This window comes from Mustela putorius, unplaced genomic scaffold (genome assembly GCF_011764305.1).
Source record: "Mustela putorius furo isolate JIRA1106 unplaced genomic scaffold, ASM1176430v1.1 tig00000870_pilon_pilon_pilon, whole genome shotgun sequence".
Taxonomy (NCBI): Eukaryota; Metazoa; Chordata; class Mammalia; order Carnivora; family Mustelidae; genus Mustela; species Mustela putorius.
Window position 1 is genome coordinate 2249777 of NW_025421503.1, and position 23448 is coordinate 2273224.

Here is a 23448-nt window from a genome sequence, read left to right on the forward strand (position 1 = left end):
GCACAAAGAAGTTATATAATTAACCTAAGTAACACAATAAATTACAGGACATGAACCCATGCTTCAAAATCTATGTTGTTAAACATGAAGGTATACTATCTTTCAGCTAAGAAGAAAGTATTATCCCAATTTTACAGTGGACAACAGTAAAACAAAAATACTCAAATGAGTTTTTCTGGACTTCAAAACGGTTTATCTGATTCCAGAGCCTGAGTTCTTAAGTTTAAGTATGTTACTTATATCTCTACTCTTGTTTAACTTTATGTTCTTCTAGTTTAGAAAGAGCTACTACAGTACAGCATTATTATACCTGCTTCAAAAATGAGGAAACTGAGGCTCAAACAGACTACTTCCCTAAATGTCACATAAGTAATTAGTGGTTAAGCTAGAGCATAGAAACTCCTAGTCTAGTGTTATCTCATCTACATCGGTGACTTCATGAAGTTTATAATCTAACTGAGAAAATATTACTCCACATGAAACAGGTCAATTAATTACACTTTAGCTGAGCCCAATTTTTTTATAAAAGGCTTTGAAACATTTTAAATATTTGCAGTTAGACTGTATCTAATTTGTGGACTATTATTACTACAAAACATGCATTGGGATATGGTCCATCCATAGGTGACACCTTTCATATATAAAACCAAAATTTTTCTAGCTGCATTCACCTATCTTCAGCTGTTATATGTTGAAAATATAAACTGATAGGTTAAATGTGATTTTTTCAATCCTAGAAATAAAGTTGAAGCCCATGGGTATAGAAAAATTACTCTTTGTGCTACTTGTGCTTACTCCCAAATGAACAATACACTCTTCTTTTTTTTTTAATTTTTAATTTTTTTAAAAATTTATTTGACAGAGAGAGATCACAAGCAGGCAGAGAGGCGAGGTGGGTGGGGGCAGACTCCCCGCTGAGCAGAGAGCCTGATGCAGGACTCGATCCCAGGACCCTAAGATCATGACCTCAGCTGGAGGCAGAAGCTTTAACCCACAGAGCCACCCAAGCGCCCCCAATACAATCTTCTTAAAGTTAACTTGCACTGTGTCCCTTCTCTAGCTGCCATATGGTAAAGAGATAGGAAAAATGGCTTTACTGAATGTCCCAGGTCGAAAATTAAGGTGTTTTTTTGTTGTTGTTGTTGTTCCTCTGACCATGGATTTTAAATGACAATAGGTTTTTTAAATGAATAGTTGGTTACAAAGCACGTGTTTTCTGAGATTAAGAGTTTCTTATGATTTGTCTCCCTCCCCGGTCCTATCTTGTTGCTGAGGGGTGAAGGGAAGGGATAGGGTGGCTGGGTTATGGACACTGGGGAGGGTACATGCTATGGTCAGTGCTGTGAATTGTGTAAGACTGGTGAGTCACAGACCTGTAGCCCTGAAGCAAATAAAACATTATATGTTAACTTAAAAAACACGTGTTTTTTAAGGATTTTATTAATTTATTTGAGTGAGAGGGAGTATGAGCAGAGGAGGGGCAGAGAGAGAGGGAGAATCAGGCTACCCACTGAGCAGGGAGCCAGAGGTGGGGGCTAAATCCCAGAACCCTGGAATCATGACCTGAGCCAAAGTCAGACATTTAAATGATTGAGCCACCTGGGCATCCCACAAAACACATTTTTATTTTATCTTTTTTTATAAAATGCCTTTCCTGAGAACAGTATAAAGCTTATTAATAATAACACATATATTCAATTTCTATGCTTATGTTATAATTATATAATTATAATTTTTGGTATACTTTAAATTTTTATACCAAGTACTATCGTTTTTGCATTATTGAATTGAAGTCTCCATTGTTTGATATGAACATATTTCCATATCTTCTCACCCCCACACCCTGCCATAGCCTATTATTAGTCATTTTTTAAAAATATTTTTATTTATTTATTTGACAGACAAAGATCACAAGTAGGCAGAGAGGCAGGTGGCGGGGCAGGGAGGGGAGCAGGCTCCCTGCTGAGCAGGGAACCCAATGTGGGGCTCGATCTCAGGACCCTGAGATTATGACCTGAACCAAAGGCAGAGGATTTAACCCACTGAGCCTCCCAGGTGCCCCAGCTGTTTTTTTCATTTTAAAAAAAAATTGTGGTAAACTATGCATAACATAAAACTTACCATCTTGACCTTTTTTAAAGTGTACAGTTCAATGGCATATACATTCATATTGTTGTACAACCAGTCTCCAGAACTTTTTTCATCTTGTGAAGCAAATTTTATACCCATTAAACAGTAACTTCCCATTTCCCTCTTTCCTCAGTCCCTAGCAACCACCATTCTACTTCCTTTCTCTATGATTTCTTTAAGTTTTTATTTAAGATCCAGTTGGCTAACATATGGTATAATATTAGTTTCAGTGTAATATTAATTTCACTAAATTACAATTTAGTGATTTAACACTTCATACAACACCTGGGGCCCATCACAAGTGCACTTATTAATCCCCATCACCTATTTAACCCATCCCCCTATCCACTTCCTGCTTATAGTTATCAGTTTGTTCTCTGCAGTTAAGAGTCTGTTTCTTGGTTCGCCACTCTTTTTTTCCCCTGTGCTGGTTTGTTTCCTTTCTCTATGATTTTGACTAAGCTTCTCATATAAGTATTTATTTCATGTACAATATTTTTGCCTCCGTTCTTTCAATCAGCATAATGTCCTTGAATTCATCCATGTTGTTGCATATGTCAGAATTTCCTTCCTTTTTAAGGATAAATAATATTCTATTATGTGGAGATACCAGATTTGTTTATCCATTCATCTGTCCCTGGATAGATGTTGGTGTTGTGTAGCTGCCATTTTCGGCTTTTGTGAACAATACCACTATGAATATGAGTGTGTAAACATCTCTTTGAGATCCTGCTTTCATTTGGGGGATATATAATCAAAGAATAATTGTTGAATCATATGATAATTACATTTTTTTATTTTGGGGGGATTTGCCATTCTGTTTTCATAATGGCTGTACTGTTTACATTCACTCTAACGGTGCACAAGGGTTCCAATACCTATACCATTTCACATCCCCACAAACACTCATTTTTTGTGTTTTCGACGTAATGATCTTAATGGGTGCTTCTTAGGCAATTTTACACCCAGTATTTCATTTATTAGGACAAGAACTGCCTACGGACTTTTTAGAGGAGGTGAACTTAGAATCTGCTGAATTTTTACACGAGGCAAATATATCACCAATATATGGTAGAATTTTTTAAAAGATTTTATTTATTTTGAGAGAGTGAGGCGGGGGAAAGAGAGAGAGGGAGAGAGAGAGTGTGTGTGTGGGGGGGGGCAGAGACAAAGGGAGAGAGATAATCTCAAGCAAACCCCCATGCTGAGCACAGAGCCCAGTGCAGGGCTTGATTCCACAACACGGATCATGACCTGAGGAGAAATTAAGTCAGGGGCTGAACCCACTGAGCCACCTAGGCACCCCTATGGTAGGATATAGTTAACTTAGTTTTCAATATTACTATAATAAACTCCATGAAAATTGGGAAGAGGATCCCCATTACTAACAGATATAGTATTTGAAGAAAAATAGTATTATCAGAAATTTTTTTTTCACTGCAGAATCATACAAACTTTTCCTTTCTACAATCTTATTTTATTAGGAATTGGAAAATAATGGAGTCTTTTTAATATGTTAACAGGTTTTTGGAGGCCTGTTTTCCTGTCACCTCCATTTAGCCAAAGAAAGGAAACTGAAGAACAAAGTACTGTACAACAAATTGATAACAAAGGTGAGTATATTCAATGGAAATTGCCTAAGGATTTTATATATTTTCTGTCAGTATTTGGAAAATTTAAGTCAGGATTTATTGTATCAGGGATCCCCAAGGAAATATCCAGACACAATCATTCTTTAGGAGGATTCACTGGACTCAGAATATAGTAGTACTCAAGGTTAAAATTTTCTACAGCAAAAGATCATACAATATCAACCTTTTGTCTGTACTGTCATTTGCAAATATCTTCCCCATTCCGTGGGTTGCCTCTTTGTTTTTTTGACTGTTTCCTTTGCTGTGCAGAAGCTTTTGAATTTGATGAAGTCCCAAAAATTCATTTTCTCTTTTGTTTCCTTTGCCTTGGGAGACATATCTTGAAAGAAGTTTCTGTGACGGATATCGAAGAGATTACTGCCTATGTTCTCCTCTAGGATTCTGATGGATTCCTGTCTCACGTTGAGGTCTTTTATCCATTTTGAGTTTATCTTTGTGTATGGTGTAAGAGAATGGTCGAGTTCATTCTTCTACATATAGCTGTCCAGTTTTCCCAGCACCATTTATTGAAGAGACTGACTTTTTCCCACTGTATATTCTGCACAGCAAAGGAAACAGTCAAAAAAACAAAGAGGCAACCCACGGAATGGGAGAAGATATTTGCAAATGACAGTACCGACAAAAGATTGGTCTCCAAAGGCAAAGGAAACAAAAGCGAAAATAAACTTTTGGGACTTCATCAAAATCAAAAGCTTCTGCACAGCAAAGGAAACAGTCAACAAAACAAAGAGGCAACCCACGGAATGGGAGAAGATATTTGCAAATGACAGTACAGACAAAAGGTTGATATCCAGGATCTATAATGAACTCCTCAAACTCAACACACACGAAACAGGCAAACATATCAAAAAAGGGGCAGAAGATATGAACAGACACTTCTCTAATCAAGACATACAAATGGCTATCAGACACATGAAAAAATGTTCATCATCATTAGCCCTCAGGGAGATTCAAATTGAGATATCACCTTACAAAGTTAGAATGGCCAAAATTAACAAAACAGGAAACAACATGTGTTGGAGAGGATGTGGAGAAAGGGGAACCCTCTTCCACTGTTGGTGGGAATGCAAGTTGGTGCAGCCTCTTTGGAGAACAGTGTGGAGAATCCTCAAGAACTTAAAAATAGAACTTCCCTATGACCCTGCCATTGCACTCCTGGGTATTTACCCCAAGGATACAGATGTCGTGAAAAGAAGGGCCATCTGTACCCCAATGTTTATAGCAGCAATGGCCACGGTCGCCAAACTATGGAAAGAACCAAGATGCCCTTCAACAGACGAATGGATAAGGAAGATGTGGTCCATATACACTATGGAGTATTATGCCTCCATCAGAAAGGATGAATACCCAACTTTTGTAGCAACATGGACGGGACTGGAAGAGATTATGCTGAGTGAAATCAGTCAAGCAGAAAGAGTCAATTATCATATGGTTTCACTCATTTGTGGAGCATAACAAATATCATGGAGGACAAGGGGTGTTAGAGAGGAGAAGGGAGTTGGGGTAAATTGGAAAGGGAGGTGAATCATGAGAGACTATGGACTCTGAAAAACAATCTGAGGGTTTTGAAGGGGTGGGGGGTGGGGGGTCAGGGTACTAGGTGGTGGGTATTATAGAGGGCACGGATTGCATGGAGTACTGGGTGTGGTGAAAAAATAATGAATACTGTTTTTCTGAAAATAAATAAATTGAAAAAATTTTAAAAAAGGTTAATATCCAGGATCTATAATGAACTCCTCAAACTCAACACACACAAAACAGGCAATCATAGAAAAAAATGGGCAGAAGATATGAACAGAGGCTTCTCCAATGAAGACATACAAATGGCTATCAGACACATGAAAAAAATGTTCATCACTAGCCCTCAGGGAGATTCAAATTAAAACCACTTTGAGATATCACCTTACACCAGTTAGAATGGCCAAAATTAACAAGACAGGAAACAACATGTGTTGGAGGGGATGTGGAGAAAGGGGAACCCTCTTACACTGTTGGTGGGAATGCAGGTTGGTTCAGCCTCTTTGGAGGACAATGTGGAGATTCCTCAAGAAATTAAAAATAGAACTTCCCTGTGACCCTGCCATTGCACTACTGAGTATTTACCCCAAAGATACAGATGTAGTGAAAAGAAGGGCCATCTGTACCCCAATGTTTATAGCAGCAATGGCCACGGTCGCCAATCTATGGAAAGAACCAAGATGCCCTTCAACAGACAAATGGATAAGGAAGATGTGGTCCATATACACTATGCAGTATTATGCCTCCATCAGAAAGGACGAATACCCAACTTTTGTAGCAACATGGACGGAACTGGAGGAGATTATGCTGAGTGAAATCAGTCAAGCAGAGAGAGTCAATTATCATATGGTTTCACTTATTTTGGAGCATAAAAAGTAGCATGGAGGACATGGGGAGTTAGAGAGGAGAAGGGAGTTGGGGGAAATTGGAAGGGGAGGTGAACCATGAGAGACTATGGACAGTGAAAAACAATCCGAGGGTTTTGAAGGGGTGGGGGGTGGGAGATCGGGGTACCAGGTGGTGGGTATTATAGAGGGCACAGATTGCATGGAGCACTGTGTGTGGTTCAAAAATAATGAATACTGTTATGCTGAAAATAAAAAAATAAATTAAAAAAATATCATACAATAAAATAAAATCATTAATGAGAAAAGGCACATAGAGTGAAAATGAACAGAAACTAGGTACAAGGTTCCAAGAGTCCTTTCCCAGTGGAGTCATGCAAGATTCATTTAATTTATCCACCAAGTTATAACAACACATATGAGATGATGTGTGCTAGGGAAACTCATTAGTTTGTCAGTATCCAGAGCAGGTTTTTTTTTTTTTTTTTGGAAAGATATCTTTTCCTGAGATAATTCATCCATTCAACTATGTAATTCAGTGCTTTTTAAAAATTTTTTAAATTTTTTAAAAAGATTTTATTTATTTATTTGACACACAGAGATCACAAGTAGGCAGAGAAAGAGAGGGAAGCAGGCTCCCTGCTAAGCAGAAATCCCAATGTGGCTTGATCCCAGGACCCTGGGATCATGATCTGAGCCAAAGGCAGAGGCTTTAACCCACTGAGCCACCCAGGCGCCCCAAAACTGTAGCTCTAATTCAGTGGTTTTTAAGTATACTCACAGATATGTGCAATCATCACAACAGTCCCTTTGGAAAAAATTTATCACCATAAAAGATAACCCTGTACCCTCTAGTTCTCATCTGCCTACCCTTCCCATTCCCCCTAGCCCTAAGGAACCACTAATGTGCTTTCTGTCTCTATAGATTTCCATATCCTGGACCTTTTATATGAGTGGAGTAATATGAAACATGACCCTTTGAAACTGCATTCAATCAATTAGTATAATGGTTTCAAGGTTAATCTATAAAGTAGCATGTTTTCATTTCTCTTAAATATATGCATAGGAGAGGAATTGCTGAATTACATGGTTACTACATGTTTAATTGCTTGAAGAATTGCTAAGCTGTTTTCCAAAATTACAATATAAATTTATACTTCCACCATCATTTTATGAGGATTCCTATTTCTCCACATCCTTGTAAACACTTTTCACTATCTGACTTTTAAAAAAATATTTATTTAGTTATAACGTACATGAATGGGGGGAGGCAGAGGGAGAAGCAGAGAGAGCATCTCAAGTAGACTCTGTGCTGGGCACAGAGGTGGACATGGGGCTTGCTCTCATGACCCTCAAATCATGACCTAAGCTGAAATCACACTGAAATCAGACACTTAACCAACTGAGCCACCCAGGTGCCATATTGACTTTTTAAATTTTAGCCATTCCAGTTGGTATGAAATGTTATTTCATTGATTATATTGATTTATATTTTTCTAATGACTAATAATGTTGATCATATTTTTATGTGCTTTTTGACCAGTGTACATCTTCCTTGGATAAATGTGTATTCAGTTTCTCCTTTGTACTCTTATATTATATTATTTTTTGTTTTTGAGTTATAGGAATTCTTTATATATGCTAAATACATGGTTTTTATCATATATATAATTTGCAAATATGTTATACCATTCTTTGGATTTTCTTTTTAGTTTTTGATGGTGTCCTTTGCAATACAAAACTTTTAAACTTTAATGTAGACCAAATTATTGTTTTCCTTTTCCTGCTCATAATTTGAGTGTCATATCTAAGAATCATTTGCCCAATCCAAGATTGTGAAGATTTATAGCTATATTAATTTCTAATAATTTTATGCTTTTAGTTCTTATGTTTAGTTATTTCATGCATTTTGAGTTAGTTTTTCTCTATGGTGTGATGTGAGGGAACAATTAATTCTTTTGCATGTGATTGTCCATTTGACTCAATACCACTTATTGAAGAGACTATTTTTCTCCATGGAATTGTACTGGCTCCTTGTCAAAAATCCATGGTTTTATTTCTGGATCTCAGTTTTAGTCCCTTGATCTGTAGGCCTGTCTTTGTGCCATTACCACATTCTTACCTTTGCTTTATAATGTGTTTTGAAACCTGGAAGTATATATACTCCTACTTTGTTCTTTTTTAGGACTGTTTTGGCTATGTTAGGTCCATTACAATCACAGTCAAGTGAGATTCTGATAGAGATTGTGTTGATCTGTAGATTAATTTGTAAAGTATTACCATTCAACAATATTAAGTCTTCTGATCCACAAACACGGAATGTTTCCCATTAATTTAGATCCTTTAAAAATGTCTTTCAATAGTGTTTTATACTTTTTAAAGTATGGTTTTTGAACATATTTTATTAAATTTGTTGGAAATTTTTAATTTTTAATGCTATTATAAATGGAATTTTTAATTTTATTCAAATATTCTTCATTGCAAGTATATAGAAATAAAATTGATTTTTTTCAAGTTTTTTATTTAAATTCCAGTTAGTTAACATACAGTGCAATATTACTTTCAGATATAAAATTTAGTGACTCATCACTTACATACAACACCCAGTGTTCATCACAAGTGCTTTCCTTAATACCCCTCAAACATTTAATCTTCTCCTCATCTGCCTCCTCTCCAGTAATGCTTAGTTTGTTCTCCTTAGGTATAAGTGTCTTCTGGCTTGCTGTTTTTTTCAGTAAGTTCCTCTGTTTTGTTTCTTAAATTCCATACGTGAGTAAAATCATATGGCATTTGTCTTTCTTCAACTGACTTAGTTAACATTATACTCTCTAGTTCCATCCATATTGTTGAAAATGGCAAGATATCATTCTCTTTTATGGCTGAATAATATTCATATATATACACACACACACACACACACACCACATCTTCTGTATTCATTCATCAATCATTGGACATTTGGGCTATTTCCATAATTTGGCTATTGTTATAAAAATACTACTGCTATAATAATGCTGCTATAACAATAATGCTGCTATAAATCTCAGGGAGAATGTGCCCCTTCGAATTAGTATTTTCATATCCTTTGGTTAAATTTCTAGTAGTGTAATTGCTAGATCATAGGGTAGTGCTACGTTTAACTTTTTGAGGAAACTCCATACGGTTTTCCAGAATGGCTGTACCAGTTTGCATTACCACAATGTAAGAAGGTTCCCCTTTATCCACATTGTCTCCAACACCTGTTGCTTCCTGTGTTGTTAATTTTAGCCATCATGACAGGTGTAAAGTGATATCTCATTATAGGTTTGGCTTGTATTTCCCTCATAATGAATGATATTGAGCATTTTTCATGTGTCTTTTAGCCATCTATATGTCATCTTTGGAGAAATATCTCTTCATGTCTTCTGCCCATTTATTAACTGGATTATTTGATTTTTTTGTTTGTTGAGTTTTATAAATTCTTTATATATTTTGGATATTAACACTTTATTGAGTATATCATTTGTAAATATTTTCTCCTATTCAGTAGGTTGCCTTTTAATTGAGTTGATTGTTTCCTTCCTGTACAAGAGTTCTTTATTTTGATGATGTCCCAATAGTTTATTTTTGCTTTTATTTCCCTTGCCTCTGGAGACATAGCTAGAAAAAAAAGTTCCTACAGGTAGTGCTAAAGAAGTTACTGCCTGTGTTCCACTCTAGAATTTTCATAGTTTCCTGTCTCACATTTAGGTATTTTATCCATTTTGATTTTGTTTTTTGTATAGTGTAAAAATGTTTTCCGGTTTCAATCTTTTGCATGTTGCTGTCCAGTTTTCTCAACACCATCTGTTGAAGAGACTGTCTTTTTTCCATTGGATATTCTTTCCTGTTTTCTTGAATATTAATTGACCATATAAAATGTGGGTTCATTTCTGGGTTTTCTCTTCTTTTCCATTGAACTATGTGCCTGTTTTTGTGCCAATACCTTACTGTTCTGATCACTACAGCTTTGTAAAATAACTTAAAGTCCGGAATTGTGATGCCTCCAGCTTTGCTTTTCTTTTTCAAGATTGCTTTGACTATTTGGCATCTTCTTTGGTTTCATATAAACTTTAGGATTGTTTGTTCTTGCTCTGTGGAAAATATTGTTGGTATTTTGATAAGGATTACATTAAATGTATAGATTGCTTTGGATAGTATATTTAGGTTCAAAATGTGTTTCTTGTAAACAGCATATGGATGGGTTTTATCTTTTTATCCAGTCTGCAACCCTGTGCTGTTTTATGGGAGCATTTAAGTCATTCACATTGAGAGGGATTATTGAAAGATAAGTTTTTATTGACATGTTGCCTGTGAAGTCCTTGTTTCTATTGATTGTCTCTGTAAATTTCTGTTCTATGTCACTCTTGGGTTCTTTCTTCTTTTATAGAACCCCCCCTTTAATATTTCTTGTAATGCCAGCTTGGTAGTCACATAATTTTTTAGTCTTTTCCAGCCTTAGAAGTTCTTTATCACCATGACCAGGTAGGATTTATCCATGGGATGCAAGGGTGGTTCAACATTCACAAATCAATCAGTATGATAGAACAAATCAATAAGAGAAGAGAGAAGAACCTTGAAAGAACATGGTCCTTTCAATTGATGCAGAAAAAGCATTTGACAGGATATAGCATCCATTCCTGATTAAAATGATTCAGAGTGTAGGGATAGAGGGAACATTCCTCAACTTCATGAAATCTGTCTATGAAGATCCACAGTGAATATCAACCTCAATGGGGAAAAACTGACAGCCTTCTCTTTGAGACAGGAACACGACAAGGATGTCTCTCCATCCATTCTGAATGTCAGCCTTGCCAGATAACTGCAAGGCTATCTGTTCTTGGCTGCGTGTTCTTCTCATTTAGTGCCCTGAATATCTCTTGCCAGCCCTTTCTGGCTTGCCAGGTTTCTGTAGACAGGTCTGATGTTATTCTTATGTTCCTCCCTCTCTATGTAAGGAATCTCTTCCCCCTAGCTGCCTTAAGACATTTTCTCTGAATTTATGATTCATGAATTTCACAATTATATGTCTGGAGGTCTTTCTACCCTCATTGATCTTGGGGGGTGCCCTCTCTGCCTCTAGGATATGAACATTTGTTCTGTTCCCCAGATTAAGAAAATTCTCATCTAAGATTTGCTCAACTTTGTCTTCTAGTCCTCTCTCTCTCTCCACCCATCAGGTATCCCAATAATTCTGACACTGGAAGGTTTCATGGCATCCTTTATTTCTCTAATGCTGTTTTCATGACTCCCAATCTGTTTGTTCCAGCCTTCTCTCAATCATTCTTTTCTATTAGTTTGTCTTCTAGACCACTAATTCGATCTTCTGCTTCATTTACCCCAGCTGTTAGAGTATTTAGATTAGATTGGATTTTATTGATAACATTTCTAAGTTCTGCTAGATTGGCTCTTACTTCCGCCCTTAGAGATTCTATGTTGCCACTAATGGTTTTTTCCGACCTAGCCATTGTCTAGATAACTGTTAACCCTGGTTTCTGTTTCCAACATATTATTTATATCCATATATAATAGTTCTCGGCAGAGGTCACAGTCTCTGAAACTTTCCTCTGTTGAGTGTGCCTCCTCCTAGTCATTCTGATGAGAGGTGGTTGAGAGGACGTATAGCTGAAAATACCAAGCACGATCCAGGCAAGATGCACCCTGGAAAGTTTTGGAGCAATTGGAATTCACCACCAAAAGGAGGGAAAAAAGAAAAAAGAGAGAGAAAAGGAGAGAAAAAAAGCCAAAATGAGCCCCAACAATAAGATTTATAAAGTACAAAAAAAAAAAAAAAAGAAGAAGAACAAACAAAAAGACCAACAAAAGAAAAAGAAAAGGGAAAATCCCAGCCAAATGAATCCCAAGAATAAGATTTATAAGGTTCAAAAACAAAAACAAACACACAGAAACACTGACAAAAGAGTAAGACGGGAAAGTGGTTATAAACCCTTGATGTGGGCAAGGTAGATTATTCCAGTTTTTCTTGGGTGCACCTTGTTATCTTTGTTAGAGGACTCAACTTGCCAGAGATACAGGGAGATTAAAACTGGTGTAGATAGATAGATGATAGATAGATAGATAGATAGATAGAGGTAGTATTGAATAGGGGAAAAGGACTACCTTGAACTTATAACTATATATATAAAAAGAAAAAGAAACAAAAGTCTCTGTATGAAAAGAGTTCAAGTTAAAAAGTTGCTATGGAATATGTTGTTTTAAACATCCAGTTGAAATGTTAAGTAGGTTACAAAAATAAAAGAATGAGAATCATGAGAGCAAATTTTTAAAAAGAGAGAGAAAATTTGTAACTATGAAATATACAGGCTGTGGGGCAATACTGGGAGCTTAATGTAGTGTTCTCCCCTGATGCTGGGGTTTTAAAGTTTTATGGGGACCCTGTGATTGTTTTCCTCTTGTTCTTTTGGCTTGTCTTCTAGGGAAGGGGACTGCCTCTTTGTTTTTCAGTCAGTCTTGCTTGGGCTGAGTTGCCCTACCCCCTATCACAGAGCTGGGCTCTGTGGAAACTGGTTTTTCAGGCTTTTGTTCTCTGGATGTTTTTGTCCTTTTATGTTTTTTTGTGCCTTTTTGGAGGGTCAGAGCAAAGTAAGCTGTCCACACCCAGACCTCCTCCTCAGAAAGAAGCCATAGTCTGCTCCTCTCTGGATGGTCCAGAACACACAGATTTCCCCTCTGCGAACTCCGCTGAGCCATCAATCTCCCACAGGCGATGTGCACCCCCAGCCACTGTCTCAGTGGTTGCCCAAGGCCTGCACTTGTCTCTGTACCCCCATGCTACCAAAATCGTGAGAGATACTGGTCTGGGCAAGCCTGGTCCTGGTGTCTGCTGTTCCTGACACTGCTGTCTGGAGCCCATGTCCATACTGAGTACACTCAGCCCCAGTGGCAGTGGAGGCAACTGAGACAGCTGTGGTGGCCGCGGACCCAGGGACCACTAACTGCAGCCCCTGCTGGGCTCTCTCAGGTGCAGGAGGGTATTGGCTATGGCCATCCTGGGACTGTGGGCTTAAGTTCATGCCTGGAGTCGTCCAATCCCAACAATTGTTCCTTACATCTCTTTCTTCTGTTTGAGTGCTATTATTAATCCCTTCCTGTTTCTCATCCACCAGTCTCCAAGCTAATGCTGGTCCCCAAGCACAAGGCACTTTTGCACTGGAGTATTACTTTCCAATGGGTTGCTTCTGGTGGCTCCCTCACCCTTCTGTTTATCCTCCAATATCAATCTGTGCACTCCCAGCTACTCTGTACCTCTCCACTGATGATCCTCTGCCCCTGTAGAGATCCAGAAGTGTATAATTTTACACCTCAGGCTGATTTCATGGGTGTTCAGAGTGCTCTGGTAGACACCAGTTGAAATAGGGTCTCCTACACCTCCACCATCTTGCCCCTCATTCTGCCAATGAATTATTATTAAATGATTTATCTCCTAAAGTATAAGCTTTATGAATCTGGTATAGAAATATAAGATAAATGACCACCTTTCATTTTTTATGTCTTAATAAGCTCTAGAGGACAGAAGAAAATTTAAGATCATGGCCTCCTTCTGAAATATCAAATAGTAATAATCTATCAAAAGAAATGGTATTTTTTTCCTTAGCACATACTTGTGTTCTATTGTGAATGCCAAAGTAAAACTTTATTATATTTTTTGTTATTCTTGCTCATGTTTTATTCTTCTCTTTCTAGCAGTATCCAGAATTCAACTTGTAAAATATCTGAGTGGTGACAAGAGTGTGAGATCTAAAGAGGTATCTCCAAAGTTCAGTGACAACCAAAAATCACAGAAAAAGTTAAAGCAAAAGCACAGACACAGCCTTTCTCCAATCCCAAACATAGTCACGGATACCAAGCATCACAGAAATGTCAGGCACAAAACTTCAGTATGTAAAATTCATTGCAAGGACTACAGATTGCCACAAAGTTTTCAGAGTTCCCAGTCTCAAATGAATCCTATTCCTCCTTTAAATGTTGAAGATTATACCTCTGAAGACTTAGCATCTCTCTGCCATCCTGTGTCCATGAGCTCTTGGCCTGATGTATGCCCCAAGACTCACAGAAACAACACATATTCTTTGGACACTGGAGCTCCTATATGTTCCAAATGTTTCGTGGAAATCAATAATTCTTTTCATAAATGTCTTGTAAATTCTGATGATGATTCAGACCGTGACTATACTTTACATCTCCAAATTCCCTTGGATTCTAAATATTCTCTGAGCCCCAAATCTATTAGACATCGTAAGACTTCTCGGAATAGCCCTTTATCTCGATCCCTGGATCCTAAACATCCTGTGGGCATCCACTGTCCTTTACATCGAGAGGATTCTAAATATTCCTTGGGTTCAACTTCTTATTTACATTGTGAAAGTTGCTCAGCTCTTCAAAATCTCATAGGCTCTACTGTTACCAGTACCTTTCCCATGAATCCTCAAAATACCCTGGGCTACCATAGTACCCCTGGATCAGACAGTGTTACTGACACCAGCAATGTTCCTGGCCTTGAAAATGAGGGCAAGTTTAACCTTACCACTAAACTTGAAAATGAGGTCAATCCTGACAATGAAATTAAATTAATGAGTGCTAGAAATCTCAACAATAAGGCCAATGCCAAAGAGAAGCCTCTTTTCAAAGATGAGACAGACCATGAAGAAGAGACAGACTCTGAAAATGAAAGAGATCCTGAAGATGAAGTAGATTCTGAGGATGACAACACCAAAGATAAGAAAGATCCCAAAGATAAGTCTGACCCTGATGACAGTGATCCCAAAGATAGCAATGCTGAAAAAGATGCAGACACAGACAATGGATCTGATCCCAGTGGTGATGTTGACCCTACAAGTGGAGCTGATTCCAACAGTGATGGTGATTCTAACAATGGAACTGATTCTAACAGTGAACATGACTCTAACCTTGATAATTCCACTAACAATGATGTTAACTCCAAATATAGCACTGATTCTGATGGGAAAAAAACACACCAATAATTCAGACAGTACCTCTGGCCTAAACAGTGGTGTTGATCCAGAATGTACTGCTAATAGCAACAATGGTCTTAATACAAACTATAGTTCTGGGTTCCAAAATGGAACTGGCCTGGACTACACTTCTGATTCCATTAATGGTGCTGGCTTCAACAATAGACCTGGCTCTAAAATCAATAGATCTGGCTCCCAAAACAATGCCTCTGACCCTCAAAATATCCGATCAGGCACCAACTGCCCTGAGTCCATTAACAATGACTCTGGCCCCAACATCAGTTGTCCTGGCCCCAATAACAATGGCCCTGACTTTAAAATAGACCCTGGCTCTAACTCTAATGTCAGGCCTAGTAATACTACAAGTCAAAGTAGTGCAATTAGGTCTAACAAGTATGCTAATTTCAGGTATGATACAAAACCCACCATTGCTACTGACCACAACTATACAGCCGTCCCAAACTGTGACTCAGATCTTGACTGTGTCTCAGGATTCATCCATGCAGTAAATGCTAGCCTTCTACCCAGTGTCAACTGTATTGCTAGAAACAGTTATGCTGCCAAACCTAGCTCTACAGCTACCACTGTCAATGCCATTGACACTAGCAATACAACCAGTTGTAGTGGTGCTATTAACCCTAGCTATACTCCTGGCACCACCTGTGCCTCAGGCACTAACCATGACCTTAGATTAACTCATGTCTTTGGATCCAATCTTGTCACCAACACAAATGATGATGCCATAAATATCCATAATGTTCATAATTTTACCAATACTAGCAATATTAATAATCTCTCTGAGCCTGAATTGGATATCAGTGCCAGTTTCTCCATTCCCAATATTGTTAATGGTAACTACCCCACTTTTGCTGCCAGCACAAACTATATTTCCACAGCTGGAAATTTGACCACCTTTGAATTTTCTGATCCATCTAAGCTTAGTACAAATTATACAATTTTTGATAACCACAAATTTGGTGCCTGCCTCAAAGACACTACTGGCTCCATGGATTCTGTTAGCCTTAAGTATACTACTGAGTCCAAGGATGTCCTTGATGCCAAGGAATCTGGCTTTTTAAAAGATTTCTCAAAGGTCCAGAATTACATTGTTATCAAGGATCCTACCAATTTAAACTTTCACTCCAATTCACATATTCCATTCCTTGGTTTTGACATTATAGTAGAAGCTGAACCACCAAATGTTGTGAAGTTTGCTGTATCATCAGGTGCTGTGAATCATTTTTTAAGGTAAGTTTATATAAATGTAGACTTTAAATTTCTTCTCCATTTATTATAATTCAAAGTGTTAGGTCATTGAACATGACTAAAAAACTTCCTTTTTAAAATTTATTTGAGTATGCAATCCATGGAAGAGAGGAGATAAGATGTCCGGTATTACTTCTTTATTGACCCTGGTAGCCAGCAGCACAGTTTTCTATTTGAAAGATCCATCTGCTATACAGCTTGTAAATAGAAAAATGGCCTTGATTGTGCAGTGGCTGGCTCATTCACTACCTCCATCAAGGGTACAATGGCCAAGCATTTGTTTCTTCCCTCTATTTGCAGAGAGAGCAAAGTTGAATGAACTTTAAATACCATGAATAAAGACATTTGAAACTATTATTTCCCCAAATCCCATTTTATAATGAAGCTGGAAAAATCAGATATAACTATTATATCCTAGTTTCTCATTAAATAAATAGAATTTTAATGAGTTTGATGACATAATATTAAGGAGCAAAGAAGCCTAAACTTTTTCTACTCTTGACTTAAAATTTGCTTTTTTCTTATATCTCCTAAAAATTATATCAAATGTTTCTTCTAGCACTCTGAATTGCATGCACAAACTAGGATTTCTAAATTTTGGAAGACTATTTTTTACAGCATCAAGTAATACTCTTTTTGATGAAATTTTACCACCATACTGTCATTGAGACATAGTCAAGTTGGTACACATTGAATTTTATTTTTGTTGTTCTTCATTAGACATGGTAAACAAATACATTTAGATTTTAGTGTTTGTGTAGATAAATGTGCAACTTAAAAAATTACTTTGTTTTCTACTAGAATGTGTAATTGAATATATATATATTCAATGTGTAATTGAATGTGTATATATATATATGGCATATATAGCCAAAATTAAAGTACAAAATAGGCATCTCTCCAAAGCTTTTACTTTAATAAAGAACAATTTCATGGTTTTCCTAAAAGAACCATCTCTCTGGAGACAGTTATAAATACCTAGTATAGTTTTATAGCTCCACCTTATGTAAGTTTTAAGGTAATGTCATTATAAGTAATAAAAATAATATTGCTAAAATACAAACCACAACATTAGAAAAAAGAGAAATTTCTCCCAGTTGTTTTATACAAAATGAACTTTTGCAGTAGTATGAAAACTTTAAAAATATGTTTATTTTATGGATTTGGTGTTTTGGTATGAATGAAAATATGGTTATCATAAGTTTTAGTTTACTAGTTAAGGAATATTTTGCTGTTAGAATCCTAGTATATAACAACTATATTTCCTAAGTTTGGGTATGTAAAACGTATCATGTTAATTTTAGATGAAAACTACCTGCAAAGTAGGGCATTTCTCTCCTTCCCCAAAAAACATTTTTTTTTTAATGGAGGATACACAAACAAAGCATTCTTCTAGAAGAATGGGTGATTTCCTTCCTTCAGAGCTTCCACATTTTTCCTGGTTTATTACATCCTTGTCCATATTTCCATCATAAACAACTACAATAGGGAAACACAGGTACTTTCCCCATTAAAACAATTTAAGAAGAGAAGCTCCCTTTAAAATTTTTCTACTAACCACAAATGAACCCAACAACCAACTTAATTAACATCAGAACATTTAGTCAAGCCATTTGTATCATCTTCATTCATTATTTCAATAGGCATTTAATAATTAAACAGTGTAGAGGTCTTCAAAAATGTGCAAAATGAGAAATAAAGTGCCCTTTAAGGTGCTTTTAGCCCACTTAATAGGAAAACAAATGCCTATTTGAGGATAGAAGCTATATGAAAACAAATAAAATGGAATCTCACTGAGTTTCTAGAAAGGTTAGAAAACATTTTGGTTGTTCAGATCACAGGTCACCAATGTATTAGAGTAGTTGGAAATATGGGTGTATTAATTATTACACTGTGTTGCACTTTTCAGAAATAACCCAACAAGATCTTAACTCCTGAAATTATCTTCCTTTTTGTGAAGGTTAACATTCACTTCCATGGATTGTGGTTTTAGAACTATATTACTAAGACCCTGGTATCATTTAATAAGTTACCTAGAGGTTATTTACAATTCTGAAAAACAATATGATTCCATATAGAACAGATAAAAGTAATACCTTATCTTTCTCATACTTTGAAAATTGTTTTTATTGATAAAAATTTTACTCAAGGATATAATTAGTTCAAGAACTTGACAGATTGCAGTGTACTTAAGAAAAATTGCATTAAGGCCATTCAAAGAAGGTGTCATTTTGTGATTTATGGTAGAATTTTTTAAAAAACAAAGATGATTCAGTAGTGATATTGAAGGAAATTTTCATATAGGATAGTCTATTATAACCAGTTTTATAAATAGAATTATATAGGTCTTCTTAGTGTGACAGATGTCTGAACATACCAATCAAATGTGTCATACTTTTTGCACCAAAGTTCTCTTAAATTAGTATCTTTGTTAATTGCTCCTAAATTGACCAACAAAAATGCTTTTGTTTATAAATTCTTGTATCTTTGAGGAAGCCTACAGATAATCCTTGGTTCAGAAGAGGCTAAATTTGTAGCATAATATCATCAGAGTGGATTAACTGGAGTGGCCAGAAGTTTTCATATTTTCATTTCAAAATGATTGACCCAATGTATCACTTTAAAAAAAAAGATTTTATTTATTTATTTATTTATTTGACAAGTAGGCAGAGAGGCAGGCAGAGAGAGAGAGAGAAGCAGGCTCCCTGCTGAGCAGATAGCCCAGTGTGGGGCTCGATCCCAAGACTCTGCAATCATGACTTAGGCCGAAGGCAGAGGCTTAACCCACTGAGCCACCCAGGGGCTCCCAATATATCACTTTCATCCTGATCATAGAGCCATTAAAATACATGAACAGGTTTAACTCTTCTTAATAGTCATTGAAATAAATCTTAGATAAACCTAACCTTTAGGCATATTTAGGTATATAGTACTCACATAATCCAGATAATCAAAGCAATGTCCTGCCTTGTAGTTTCTTAATTAAATATGTTTACATACAGATAAACAGTTTTTCTCTTTCTAGCTTTTTAGGGATATGCTGTGTTTTGTCAGTGGGAGACATGTTTTCTGGGGATTTTCAATCTAAGATACAGTAAACCATCTCCTATCAACTTGGTCAAGGTCTGTTAATTATTAAACTGCTTTACTGAGGTCATCTGTGCACCAAACCTTTCCAATAAAGTCACTCCTTTATATATCAATTTGTTCATATTTCTTTTTAATACTGAGCTGCTTCCATGATATCCTATTGCTGGATTTGTTGTTAGATAAGATAGGGTCCTGAAAGTGTTTAATTGAAATACAGTGAACTGAGTTGGAACCTCCTTTGAAGTTAATTAGTAAAAGATCTCAAACTCAATGTAACTAAATAAATAATATTGAGTAAATACAAAAGTTCTTCCTGCTAACCATGTGAACTGCCCATTGTTCTTTGAATAGTTTGGGGAAAAAAACAATTGGTGATTTGCTACAAGATCAAAGTCTCAGATTGAATTCAGCCTTCTTTCTTTATGGACACCATGTATAGTTTTCTGAGCCAACCACAAACTTATAATGACCTCAGTGAGCAATCCAAAGGAAAACCAGTTACTCCAAGCTCAGAGTAAATTGCACCTTATTACTGCCCCTACTGCAGAAAATCTGTGCAAATGACCTTCTTTCTGAAGGAATTTCAAAATTATGTATTTTCCCTTACGCCTCAAGGGCCTTTGGCCCTGCCCCCTCAAATGTAAGGATCAATGATGCATTTTATCTGGACAGATAGAATAAAACAGACCAAATCAACTTGAGTCCAAAAATTGGTAGAGACTAACTTAGGAGAACTTTAAGACTATCACTCAACATCATAAATCTTAAATAATTGACTAAAGAGACATTTTATTCTCAAAAAGGAGATTTCACTGGATTTTCAAATCTCAGAAATGTTTGCTACAATGACACCAGGGTAGATGTGCATTCAACAGCTATAGGATCTGTGCAGTCTGCTGTGATCCAGGCTTGAAAAAAACTGAAGCAGCTGTGTCTGAATTTATTTCATCTTCTACTTGAGGGACAATTATTAAACTACATTTTCTAAAATATTTAAGTCTCAGTTTGGATGTATTGAGTATCAAAGACAATAAATGCAAAATGATTAAATAAGCAAGGTATGAAATTTCAGGTTTTGTCTCTCATGAGGCATGTCAACCAATCCACTTCTATAGATACTTGGATTCATTAAGTAGAATGTTTATGGGATAGAAACTGTTGATTCAGTGTAATAGAGTCCCTCAATAAAATGAAGAATGTGGATAAGAAGGTAGTAGCAAGAGATGATTATATTGGAGGTGAAGACAAAGGAAATAATGTTATATGGAGAAGGAGGGATATTGTGGAATAATAAATATGATTGCAGTAATCTTTACTCTTTCAGCATATCATTGAATCCCCATATGTTCTGGCTTGTCCAAGTCCATTTGTAAAAGAAAAATATTTCTTCTATGCCATCCTTTGTACTTCCTAACCTACCCTTATCTCATCACACACACACACACACACACACACACACGCAACTGCAGACTTCAAAGTTTCTAACAAGAATATAAGCACCCTATATTAACAAATTTTCACTTATTCACCACCAGCTTCTGATTTTCCCATTCTGAGGTCATTCAAACACCCTAACATACTAACCCCATTTAGGAAGTAACCAAGCTTTCAAGCTGCCCAGCTAAGTGTGCTTCCTGATTGCTGACTTTTAAAAGTTTATCTGCTAATGTATCTGCTACCACTTCATTTTTACCCTTTCACAGAGAACCTATACCAACACTCGTGTGTGCGTACACATACACATGCACACACACAGTTGATAACTTTTTATGCTTTGGGGTTACTTTGAGGACCATAGCCATCTGAGTTTTCATGGAAATTTTAATAATAAGATCGTTTTTATTACAAATAACTGATTTGGGTTTTTTTTTTTTAAATAACTGATTGTTTTATAAGAAGTTAGGAACAATCTGGTTGTTCATACTTACTATCTTGGTACTTCCTGAATAAAAAGATGACCAATCAAGTAGTAAGTGAAGTAGAAATAATAGAAGAAACAAGCACCAGCACTACCTTATTTCATCACATAAATATTATACCACAAATGGACAGTGACCACAGCCAAGGAGCATAGTTCATCTTACCTGACTACACAGTAATAGATAATGAGGCAAACAGAACTTTATTCTAGGCCCTGAAAAGACAATTTCTAGATAGTTGCAAAAGGCTCTAAATCAGAATAAGATTGCTAACTGTGAGAGTTTTAAGTAAAAGGTCCAGAAAATTCAGTTCTCAGTATGATTGTTTTCATGGCTTTGTACTACTCTTGAATATAGTTTACAAATGGAATATGATATGACATAACAAAAGATTAGTAATAGAGCAATGTTGGAATTAGAAAACACATAAAAATAAACTTCAGTGTAAATATCCAGGCAGCCATTTCATAACCAAGATTTAGTAGCACTTACTATTTGACATGTAGTAGTTCATTTAAACCTCTCAACAAGTCTATGAAGTTACATAATTTTCCCTGTTACCCTATTTTATAGGTGAGGACTATGTTATATAGTCAAGTAACCTTTTTGTGATCACACAGCTACCAAGTGAGAAAAAAATTCAGAGCCTATAATGAAAAATTTTAAGTCAATTTTATATATTGAAAATAACATATAATTAAAGGTGTCAAGTATAATAAATATTGTGCTAACCTAATGTTAGCAGACTCCTAGGTTACAAAATAAACACTACTATAGTTTCATCTTAGTATTTTAAGAGACATTATTATACTTGTGATTATAAGGTGATCACAGTAGTTTTTTGAACATGGGTTTGAAGCTTTGAAGGATCATGATATCTATGTTTTATATTACATAATCTATTTAAAATAGTCTATGGAGAAAAATATTATTTTCTTTACATTACAGCTTTTAACTCCCAAGTTTCTTTTTATCCTGTTGTTGCAGCTCAACCTCCAGACAGGTAGCAGACAAAACCTTGACCCTTGATTAGTGAAAAGAATACCTTGAGATGGAAAAGACAAAGGCACAACCAAGAAGGTTTTGAGGATATGAGCAAATAACTTCAAAACTTGCAGAGATCCCTGAGAAATGTTTATTATATGTTTATTCTCTTATCCCTTCCTCATTACATGACCTTGTCTTTATTGTCCATGAGACCAAGAATGTTGTTTCAAAATGCCATGTTACAACTGCCCCATTCATCTTATTTGCTTCTGGCAGACTCTGAAGTTAGGGAAAGGACACATTGTGGTCCTTTCTAGACATCATAAAAAAATATTTTGAGTTGTTAATGACTAAAAAGTGCAGTCAGATTTTCCAGCTAGAAGTTCTCTTTCTTTTGTGTAAGTCTCTGTCTCCAGAAGAAGATTGTCTTAACTTTGAAGAAATTTTATGACATGATTTTAATATTGTAATAGTCACTTAAAAAATCTGACAGATGTTTTTAAAATTGTGATAGCCACTCTAGGTTTAATATCAACAATAATAAATTGTTATTTTATTGTTAATGTTGTTTATTATTGTTATTGTTTTATGAATGTGGTACACATGATTAAAGTAGTTAAGATTCATCAGTACTGTGCAGTGTTTGCTTAACTTGCTATTTATCCCGATCAACCTTACTAACCTAGAAAAATTTATAGCATATGTCATTTACCAAGAAGTTTTAGAGATGAATGAATTGGAAACAATAAAGCTATCTTTGGAGCTGCCATAAAGTAACTCAAAAACTGGTATAGAGTTTTTATAGCTCCTGGCAAAAGAACTGAAAAAAAATAGTGAAATAATTTTAAAAAATTGTATTTCTTTCTTTTGCAGTTACAAACAGGGACTGGGTTGCCAGGTGTACTTAAAAAAAAAACATCTTTTTGCCTAATAATTACCAGATACACTTTGTAGACTATAGGACACACACATGGGCAATCAAACCACAATGACCTACCAAGCCTTTTTATAAGATTTCCACTATTTGTCA

General features: G+C 36.1%; 1 protein-coding gene across 2 annotated transcripts in view; it reads left to right on the top strand.

Moving 5' to 3' along the window:
* LOC101681822 overlaps positions 1 to 23064 on the top strand; it is a 284416-nt gene extending 261352 nt beyond the window's left edge. The window contains exons 11-13 of one of the 2 annotated variants that reach the window (XM_045085576.1): positions 3654 to 3743; positions 13868 to 16404; positions 22419 to 23064. In XM_045085576.1, coding sequence (XP_044941511.1) covers positions 3654 to 3743; positions 13868 to 15165 — 1388 coding nt within the window. In that variant the 3' untranslated portion in view covers positions 15166 to 16404; positions 22419 to 23064. The remainder of the gene's footprint in view (positions 1 to 3653; positions 3744 to 13867; positions 16405 to 22418) is intronic. The other variant, XM_045085577.1, reaches the window with a different exon arrangement.
* Positions 23065 to 23448: the final 384 nt, after the last annotated feature.